The following is a 10,758-nucleotide window of genomic DNA, read 5'->3' on the forward strand; positions in this document are numbered from 1 at the left end:
GATCCTTAACCCACTGAGCGAAGCCAGGGATTGAACCTGCGTGGCTCCTAGTCGGATTCATTTCTGCTGCACCACAACAGGAACTCTGATTTTTAGATGTTAAACTAACCCTGCATAGCCAGGATAAATTCCACTTGGTTATGCTAAATAATCCTTTTCATATGTTGCTGAATTCAGTCTGTTAGTATTTTGTTGAGGAGTTTTGCATCAATATTCATAAGAGACCCAGGTCTTGCTTTTATTTTTGTTTGTTTGTTTGTTTTTTGCATTTTAGGGCTGCACCTGTGGCATATGGAAGTTCCCAGGCTAGGGATCAAATTGGAGCTGCAGCTGCTGGCCCATGCCACAGCCACAGCAACATGAGATCTGAGCAATGTCTGCAAGCTACAGCACAGGTCATAGCAATGCTGGATCCTCGACCCGCTAAACAAGGCCAGGGATCAAACCCACATCCTCAATACTAGTCAGATTTATTTCCACTGTGCCACGACAGGAACTCCCAGGGTTTGCTTTTCTTCTTTGTCTGGTTTCAGTATTACAGCGATATATTCTGGCCTCGTAGAATAAGTTAGGAAGGATTCACTTCTATTTTTGGAAGAGTTTGTGAAAAGTGCATTAATTCTTCTTTAAGTGTCTGGTAGAATTCACCAATAAAGCCATCTGGGCCCCAGCTTTTCTCTGCAGGAAGTTTTGGATTACTAATCCAACCTCTTGTTATAGGTTTAACGTAAGAGGTTTTTGATTTGTAATGGAATTTGTATTACTGTGGACTTCTAAACATCACGTGGGTGTTTTAGAATGGATATGTTCTCATGCAGTGACCCTGTATCTATTTGATTTGGTACCCTGTCCAGATCCAGAGAAGACTCTTCCCATCTATTTTCACTGCCTAATGTACTTGACAGAAAGCCTGTGATGGTGGAGACTTCCATGAAAGCATTCCAAGATCAACATAAAAACAGATTAAAGAATGTGCTTCCTAGTAATCGTGGCAGAATTTCAGTGCAGACTATGCAACACAGCACCAATCTGCCTCCACACTGGCATCACACAGAACTACAGACAAGGATGTGCCAGCAGCCTGTTAAAGACCCATAGAGGCAAACAACTCCAAATCCCAGATGGATGCTGTGAACCCTAAGGGATCAGAGACACTCGCCAGGGAGAAACACAAGCCTCTGCTCCCCTGAACAGCCCCACCTGGTACCCGTGAGGTAGTTTGTACAAAGGAGCCCGAAAGCTTGGGTTCGAATCTCTGCTCCAGCTCTTTCTAGCTGGATGAGCTTGAGGCCGCTATGTAAACTATCTAAGCTGCAGTTTCCTGTTTCGTAAGACATGTACTTTTGATTATTATTGTGAAGACTAAATGAGATTATGCATGTGAAGGGCTTAGTACATAAGCGTGTGCTGTAGTGTGGGGTAGTGTAGTACTAGGTACTATTATTATTCAAATGGGATTATCACCCAGCAAAAAGACACTAGATTCCCACGTGGATTTCTTTCAGCCAAATTTGGTGAATACAAGATTAATACCTGGCACAGAGCCTGTCAGGGTAGTATAGCCATGAGTTAGGTGGTATTTATGTAGCAATACAGCATTTACTTCTACCTTTGATTTGTAAGGAAAGTCATGAAAATAACATAGCCTTTCTACATACACATTTATACACCAGATTATTGTTTTCTCTGCATTTCTCAAACAGAAGGTTTATCTATGGAAACCCCTAGATCTGGGGGGCACAGTAGTAAAGAGGTATTGAAAGTGTCTCCTCAGTTGTCATAGGTAGAGAGCTAATAAGGGTTTTCACTGCTTGCACTTTATTTAGCATGCATAAGAGGCTACCTTGCAATTTACCCCAATTCCAGCATTAATCATCTGATTTTGCCATTCAATATATGTGTACAAAGTTTTTCTGTTTTTCATTAACTTTCTAAAGTAACATTTTCTAAACTTAGTTAAAGTCAACAAATGGTAAAAATGCCCTTAAGAGAAATACCTTATTCATGTTGAGTAAAGGGAACATCTCTTGAATTTTTTCAGGTCCAATAATATACTGTTCTGTCGCATGCCAGCCAGTCCGAGTCATTTGATATTTAAATTCGTCTACCCTTACAGGAGTTGTAGCAATTCTGATACTCCCTGGCTGATGGAATCCCACGACCTGTGACAACAATGCCAATAAAAACTCGTAAAGAAATCATTATTTAGCACTCAAACATGGTTCTCCTCCAGCACAATGAAAATGCAGGTGTGCAAGAAAGAGGTTTACCATGCAGTGCAAGTAATAACCATATAGCATATGTGCATCATACAAAAAGATATTCATTCTGCAACTATGTACTAAGTGTCTCCTCTGGGCCAGGCACTATGTAAATCCCAGAGATGTGAACAAGAGAGGTGAAGACAGGCTTACAGTCCACGGGTAAAGACACACAGCTAAAAGCATAGCTCCTCTTAGGAGCTAGTGTTCATGAACAGAGGGAAAGAAAATGATGCGGAAGGAAAAAAAAAAAAAGGGAAGGAGTTCCTGGTGTGGTGCAACAGGATTGGTGGTGTCTCTGGAGCACTGGGACGCAGATTTGATCCCTGGCCTGGCACAGTGGGTTAAGGATCCAGCGTTGCCACAGCTGCAGTGTAGGTCACAACTGCATCTGTGATCTGATTCCTGGCCGAGGAGCTCCATATGGCTCAGAGTAAGAAAGAAAGAAGGAAGGAAGGAAGGAAGAAACAAACAAACAAACAAACAAACAAAAGTACAGGGAAGGAGGAAGGAAGAAAGAGAGAAAGAAAGAAAAGAAACAAAGACGGAGAGAGAAAGAGGAAAGAAGGAGGGAAGGGGATTTGAGGAGGGAACATGCAGAATCGGAGTGTTGCACTGAGGAGATTAAGTGTAAATTGGAATAAACATTCACTTGGCATTTGTTGAGATCCTTCCGTTGGCCAAGCATTCAGCGAGGTCCTGAGTGACAGGGAACAAAGATGAAGTCCTTGTGCTCAGATTGCTCAACAGCTCTGTGGGAGACCAACCAGTAAAGCAACAGGCCAACTGGGAGAGATTGTTGTTTTTAGAGGGTGTGCACACGTGTTCTTGGAAACAAGAGCCCTCGGCTCCTCCTGACTGCTGGGTGAAGTCAAGGATGGCTTCTCAAAGGGGACAGCCCCCAGGAAGGGTGGAGGATGGTTGGTGACATGGGGACCAGAGGAAATGTTGTCTCGGGCAGAGAGGCCAGTACGTTCTAGAGCTGTAGGTAATTAAAAATAGCTGAAGCATCTGAGCACAGTAAAGAGTTGCAAGAGAAAATGCTGGAAAGGCAGGCTTAGTGACAAAGGCCCTTCCTCTCTGGCTTTTGTCCGATAGACCCTGGGGAGCCATGTGATGGTTTTAGGCAAGGGGGAAATAGCATGAAACAGTTAAGGAGACTGCAGACTTAGTATACGAGTACCCTTTGCCTGCCACTTTACTTTGAGGCCATGACTACAAACGAGAAGAGAGAAAAATAGAAGTGAGGGGACTTTAGTGATGTATTTTTTAAAGCCATGTGACCGTCTGGCATGTGCAGTGGTCAGATCCTTTGCAATCCAGTGCTGAAAGGCTCTGATTTCTTAATTTCTAGATAGAGCTAGATAGAGACTAAAGATGTCTTTGAAAGCTGTTTTTTATTCTTTTTCATTTCAAAAATCAAGAGGAGCAGGCAATACTATTCAAGAAATTAAACCGATGGGGAAAAAAAAAAGGAGTTCCCATCGTGGCTCAGCAGAAACGAATCTGACTAGCATCCAGGAGGTTCAATCCCTGGCCTCGCTCAGTGGGTTAAGGATCCAGCATTGCCATGAGCTGTGGTGTAGGCCACAGACATGGCTCAGATCTGGCATTGTTGTGGCTGTGACATAGGCCAGCAGCTACAGCTCTGATTCGACCCCTAGCCTGGGAACCTTCATGTGCTGCAGGTATGGCCCTTAAAAAGACAAAAGAAAAAGAGAAAGAAAGAAAGAAAGAAAGAAAGAAAGAAAGAAAGAAAGAAAGAAAGAAAGAAAGAAAGAAAGAAAGAAATTAAACTGATTGGAAAGCAAGCTCTAGAGGTTCTCATCTTAAACTCTCATCAGAACCTTCTGCCACATTCAACACTTCACGTGCCATGATGTCAGTACACACAGTGATATGTGATGATACCAAAATCCTTCAGAAATCTCACGTATCTCTGAGAAACTGACTTTAAAGACATTTCACCTTAAATGCGTTTACCTGTCCAGTTTCTTCTTCCAGTTTCTCATAAAGTTTGATGCTATCATAATGGATTTTCTTCAGGTTTATTCCAGGATGAAAGTAAGTTGTTAGACCTGCCTTCAAAGTGAGGAGGAAAGGAAATACCAAACAAAAAAATTTAACATTCTCAAAATGTTGATAGTTTATCTGTGAAGAAGTCATCTGCTGCTGGCAAGAAACTAAGAAGTACCAGCCAGTCCTTCGGGATGAAAACATATCAGCACCGATGTGAACACCCGTAAGGCTCCTGACAGTTTTAAGAATCCATATAAATAATGTTGAGAGCCAGCCAACAAACATATTTTTTAAGTCTCTAAAAGTTATCAGGGAAGGGGTTGGTGGCAGATTCAGAAATGGGATAACTTAGAGAGTTTAGGAATATATGCTATTGGGAGTTCCCATCATGGCTAAGCAGAAACAATCTGACTAGCATCCATGAGGACCCCGGTTCAATCCCTGGCCTCCCTCAGTGGGTTAAGGATCTGGTGTTGCCATAGGATGTGGTGTAGGTCGCAGACGCAGCTCAGATCCCGTGTTGCTGTGGCTGTGAGGTAGGCCAGTGGCTACGATGTAGGCCAGTGGCTACAGCTCTGATTTGACCCCTAGCCTGGGAACCTCCATATGCTGCAGGGGTGGCCCTAAAAAGACAAAAAAAAAAAAAAAAAAAAAAAAAAGGAGGGACTATATGCTATTGGGAAGAACATGGGGTTGAGGGGTCAATACAACATGGACCTAAACCAGAGAAACACATGTGTTCCCTTAAGGAGAAGGACTATATGAACAAGCAAAGTTTTCCTTGTCCCAATTCCCACCATTACCTGGAATGGAGCAGCCCTCTTGTTCCCTTTCTTGAAATTTCTAAAATTCAAGAATTGGAAAATTCCTGGGAATTAGAGCCTGGTGAGTTGGTGAACAGAGATTCACTGCAGCTTAACCAGTGTGACGAATGAGCACATAGATGGAACCCCACAAATATTTCCAAATAAATATTGAATAATCATACTCAGGAACATGTCTAAATATTGCACACCCAAACCCCTTTTATCAACTCTGGCAGATGGCGTGTTATATTTTAAGCAATGATATGAAGTGGGTTCTCTCAATTAATTGTCTGAGGCCCCATTCTGCGGCTAATTTATCCTGGAAAGCTCATCTGAACAAAATCCGTTTAAAATAAAATCTGTCCAGGAGCATTTATCAGGTTCTTCTATGGTCACTGTGAGCATCTGTTTCTCCTGAACCCAGTGAACTCAAAGACACCCCCATTAATATCACATGATATCACTTACATGTGGACTCAAAAAAAAATGAACTTATTAAATTGGTTTAAATTTAAATTTTTCTCTTGCATATATGAGCAGTTTTCTAGGTGATACATATCATTTTGGCCAGAAAACTCTCATAACGATACCAACATTTCCAAATACCCCTTCTCAAAATACTTTCTTTCCAACAGGATGATTTTGTACAAATTAGTTATTACTCACTTATTGTAAGCCTCACCTGTACTTTGAAGGGAGAGCCTGAATCTACTATTTTATAGGGATCTACTGTGTAGAAATGACTGGTAGCCATTTCCATCACTATGAAGATCACCAAACTGGAGACACTCGTCTTTCTGTAAAAGAAACACTCTAAGTTTCACCACTCTTCTAATTATTGTTACGGGACCATCAACAAATCTCCAGGTAGTACGACACTCTCAAGGTCTTTCCCTCTCCCTTTCTTCACAAATACTATTATTTAAAGCCCTGTTTCTATAAAATCCATCACAATGTTGATATCCTATAGCATGTGATCTGTCATAGGTCAGGAGAGACCCAATACAAAAGAAAGAATGGGGCCGCCCCCATGGCAGAGCGCCAGCGTCTCCCGTCAACCTTGGAATCACATGCAATATGTCACCCCCATCAAAGGTGAAAGCTATTTATAAAGATTAGTAAAGCTTAATTTCGTTCTTTCTTATATTTTTAGATTAAAAATAAATACATAAAGTTCTAGCATTGTGTTCCTACACACCACATGGATCATCTTGCATCTTTAATCCTCAGCCCTCCAAAACATCCACTTTGGCACCATCGCCAGGCAGCCTCTGCTTCTTGCTCCATCCTCTCCTCTCTCCCTCCAACCTACAAGAAATGTTCTGGGGATTTCTCCTTGTGGCTCAGCAGTAATGAATCCAACTAGCGTCCATGAGGACAAGAGTTCGACCCTAGCCTTGCTCAGTGGGTTAAACGATCCTATGTTGCCCTGAGCTGTGGTGTAGGCTGCAGATGCAGTTTGGATCCAGTGTTGCTGTGACTATGGTGTAGGCTAGCAGCTGCAGCTCTGATCCAAGCCCTAGCCTGGGAATTTCCATATGCCGCCAGTGAGGACCTAAAAAAACAAAAATAACCAAAAAAAAAAAAAAAGGAATGTTCTCTATCTAGTAGCATCGGGTGCTGACAAAGCAGTCTCATTAAAATATAGCAAAACCTCAAGATTTTTGGACTTGTGACTCCATTTTGAATAGTTACACTGCAAGCCATGCCTTCTTCCCCAAAGCATCTGATTTCTGCATGCTCTAGAAATGATTAACCTTGAGAACATGTTCAGTGAGGCTGCCTTTATTTTTACAGTCTGCCCCTTCAGCTGGCTCCCCAACCTTCCACATTCTCATACCTGCTCCAATATGTCTCTGTGTTAAAAAGGAATGGCTAAAGAAAATATGAAAGCTACAGAACGGAATATTAGTCAGCCATAAAAAAAAGAAAACGTTATCATTTGACAGCATTGTACTAAATGAAATAAGACAAAGAAAGATAAATACCTAATACCAATATAATCTCATTTATATATGGAATCTTATAAACAAACACACAAAACAACGAAACTCACAGATTCAGAGAACAGACTAATGGTTCTAGGGGCTGGAAGGTGGGCGAAATGGTAAAAGGGGTCAAAAGGCACAAACTTTTAACTATAAGATAAATAAGTTCTGGGGATGGAATGTACAGCATGGTGACTATAGCTAATAATACTGTGTTGTAGGCGTTCCCAACGTGATGCAGTGGAAACAAATCCAACCAGGAACCGTGAGGACTCGGGTTCGATTCCTGGCCTCGCTCAGTGGGTTAAGGATAAGGCATTGCCGTGAGCTGTGGTGTAGGTCAAAGACACAGCTCAGATACCGCGTTGCTGTGGCTGTGATGTAAGCCAGCAGCTGCAGCTCTGATTCAACCCCTAGCCGGGGAACCTCTATATGCCTCGGGTGTGACCTTAAAAAGCAAAAAAGAAAAAGAAGAAACTATCATCTTAAAAACTTTGCTCACTTTTCCTAAAAGAACTTAAGGGCATGTTGCTTTGTCTTCACCATCACCATCATCATGGGATGTCTAAGCAGTAACACTACAGGGAATCTAGCAATCTAAAATGCAGGCTGCATCAAATCAATCAACTATAAATGAGCAAATAAGTAATTAAAACCTTAAATTGTACATGATCGGAGATCCTGTTGTGGCTCAGTGGTTAACAAATCCAACTAGGAATCATGAGGATCCCTGGCCTCGCTCAGTGGGCTATGAATCCTGCATTGAGGTGAGCTGTAGCGTAGGTCGAAGATGCAGCTCGGCTTTGGTGTTGCTGTGGCTATGGTGTAGGCTGGCAGCTATAGCTCCAATTGGACCCCTAGCCTGGAAACCTCCATGTGCCGAGGGTGTGGCCCTAGAAAAGGCAAAAAAACAATAAATAAATGAATAAATAAATAAACAAACAAAACAAACTGTACAGGATCCTTAACAATCCAGAAGTGTTCAAAGGGTGTAAGCTCTTCCCCCGCCCCAGGATATCCCCCTTTACCTGTTTCCCTCTGTACACAAGCTCTTACAGGGACAGCTCATGGTCCCCTCACTCCCTCGCTCCTGCTCGTGTCACCTCTTTGAAGTGGCCTCCAGGCTCCCCTCCCCTCATCTCTTTACCTTGCTCTGGTCCCTGGGCACTGATGACTCTACAGCATTGATTGTGTCTTTTCTGTCTGCCCCCCAGGAACGGGGCTCCATGAGGGCAGGGGCTTTGTTCTGTGCCTTGCTGTGTCCTCACCTCCTAGAACAGGGCTGGCCTGACACAATATGGGCTCGTCTCATCATTAATATTCGTTGAAAGAGTAACCAAACGTCCCCTAAGAAGAAGTTATGGGAGGAGAGGTACAGGCTTTCCATTACAGGACAACAGGAAGCCTGCAAAGGAAGTCTGATTCAGGGAGGGGAGAGAAGCCAGAAGGGTCCTTGGCTTCCCGGAGCCCTCTCTCAAATCTCAGAAAGCAAGCTGAGGGGGACCTGGGGGACAAAGGAGACAAGTGTGGCTATGACACTTAGGGAGGACATGGTGGCCGGCCCTCTCTCCCAGACTGAGCAGTGAGGGAGCAGGTGAGAAACAAAAGAACGAAGAGGAGCTGGGCTTGGTGCCGCTTTTCTTAGAAGTCTCCATCCAATCGGTGGGCGTGGTCTATGGGACCACTGGGCCTCTGGGGTGAACTGGGCTTAAGTCTGGGCAGCACTCTTCCCCCCAGCTCAGCTGGAGGCAGGAGATCCATTAACACCCACCCAATTCTATCCTTTACCTTGAGCAAGTTCTGGGTGTCAAAAGGCCCCTAAAAGCAAGGTTCCATCTTATCTCAGTAGAGGAAAGCTAATGATGGAAAGAGATCTGAGCAGAGGCAAATATTGACCCACTCTTTTTTTTTTTTTTTTGATTAAGTATAATTGATTTACAGTTCTGTGTTAGTTTCCGGTGTACAGAAAACGATCACAGGATATTGAATACAGTTCCCTGGGCTCTACAGTTGGACCTTGTTGATTATCCTAACTCTTCGCCCTAACAACAATGGCACCTGCCGTCTTAAAAACCTCCTCTCTCATCCTTAGCTGATGTCAGAAAGAATTATTACGTTGGCAGCATGAAAGCAGTGTCAATCACGTTGTTCACTTGAGCAGCTTTCCATGTAAGCCCAATTATTGTTTAGCACTGGAACAATTATGCATACTGTTAAATACGCAAGATTGCTGTGTTCATGTTTTAACACAACATGAAAGCTGTGTCTCATGTCCTCAGCCCTCGTAGTTAAGTCCTCATGAATCCAAGCTGCTGTCTCACAGCATTAAATTAAAATCATAAATCAATAAATATAAAAGGACCACAAAAGAGTTCCCATCATGGCGCAGTGGTTACCAAATCTGACTAGAAACCGTGAGGTTGTGGGTTCGATCCCGGGCCTTGCTCAGTGGGTTAAGGATCTGGCATTGCTGTGAGCTGTGGTGTAGGTTGCAGACGCGGCTCAGATCCCGCATTGCTGTGGCCCTGGCTCTGGTGTAAGCCGGCGTCTACAGCTCCAATTAGACCCCTAGCCTGGGAACCTCCATATGCCGCAGGAAGCGGCCCTAGAAAAGGCAAAGAGACGAATAAATAAATAAATAAAATAAAAATAAAAATAAAGGGACCACAAAAGCCAGGTGAGGGGAACATGGATAAAGGCCCGTATTCAGGGTCACTCAGCCACTATCCTTTGATGCAAAAGCTAACATATACTAACCACTTACCATGATAACTTTATACACATTAATTCAATCTTCATCACAATCTTCATCATAGTACCTATGATGCAGGTACTATTGATATATCCATTTTACGCATCGAGAAATAGAAACTTAAGCAACAGACCAGGAGTCACATAAGTAAAAAATGACAGGATTTGAACCCAGAAGTTGTATGTTCAAAATAATCTTGTCAAGATTATCCACATCGTAAATGTTCATCACCCCCTTTGAAGTACAGCAACTAAACTGCAAATGCCCTTTGCAACACTGCTAAAAGGGAACTCACTCTGGAGAGCCCACATGGGGAGCTCTGGATGAGAGAGAATTGCACAAGTGGTGATTCAGTGCATATGACAGGTTTGAGGTGTTTTCCTTACTGCGTGCCAGGTGGATCCAGCAGTGAGCTCCGATTTCTCCAGGAGGACCACATCTTTCATGCCCGCTTTGGCCAAGTGATAAGCCAGACTCACACCAACGCAGCCACCTCCAATTATCACTGTTTCTGCTCTGTCTTTCCATCTTGTTTCTGCAGATAAGGGTGCGTTTTCCTCTCTGGAAGACAATTTTTTAAGAGTAGCTTTACTCCGCAATTGTAGCTAGAGTTTTTGTGGGGTTTTTTGTTGTTGTTGTTGTTTTTTCTTGACTGGTGTGCTAGTTTTCTTCTGGTACCTAACATCTAGTGCCAGTGAGATTTGCATGTGCTGATTTAACCATTCGGGAAGCCTAAACTTGACTTAGGCAAACTGGTTGGGGGAACAAGGGGGGAGGTATTTGAACCCCATTCCACACAATTCTGGCCCACTGTAGGTAATTAATAGAGCTAAAGAACTGAACAGACGGCTTCTTTTTCTCAAAGAATCTAGAGAATATTTTTTCTCAGTCTACTTTAAAAACACAATTATAGTCATTTTATTCCATAAAAA

The 10,758-nt window shown here is 43.0% G+C and overlaps 1 protein-coding gene across 2 annotated transcripts in view; it reads right to left on the reverse strand.

Moving 5' to 3' along the window:
- Nucleotides 1-10,758, reverse strand: part of DMGDH (dimethylglycine dehydrogenase) — a 75,363-nt gene that overhangs the window by 63,225 nt on the left and 1,380 nt on the right. For both annotated transcript variants that reach the window (XM_021084481.1, XM_021084480.1), the window contains exons 2-4: nucleotides 10,213-10,387; nucleotides 4,245-4,343; nucleotides 1,998-2,162 (exon numbers count right to left, since the gene is read on the reverse strand). In XM_021084481.1, coding sequence (XP_020940140.1) covers nucleotides 1,998-2,162; nucleotides 4,245-4,343; nucleotides 10,213-10,387 — 439 coding nt within the window. The remainder of the gene's footprint in view (nucleotides 1-1,997; nucleotides 2,163-4,244; nucleotides 4,344-10,212; nucleotides 10,388-10,758) is intronic.

The sequence above is a fragment of the Sus scrofa genome, chromosome 2 (genome assembly GCF_000003025.6).
Source record: "Sus scrofa isolate TJ Tabasco breed Duroc chromosome 2, Sscrofa11.1, whole genome shotgun sequence".
NCBI classification, from domain to species: Eukaryota; Metazoa; Chordata; class Mammalia; order Artiodactyla; family Suidae; genus Sus; species Sus scrofa.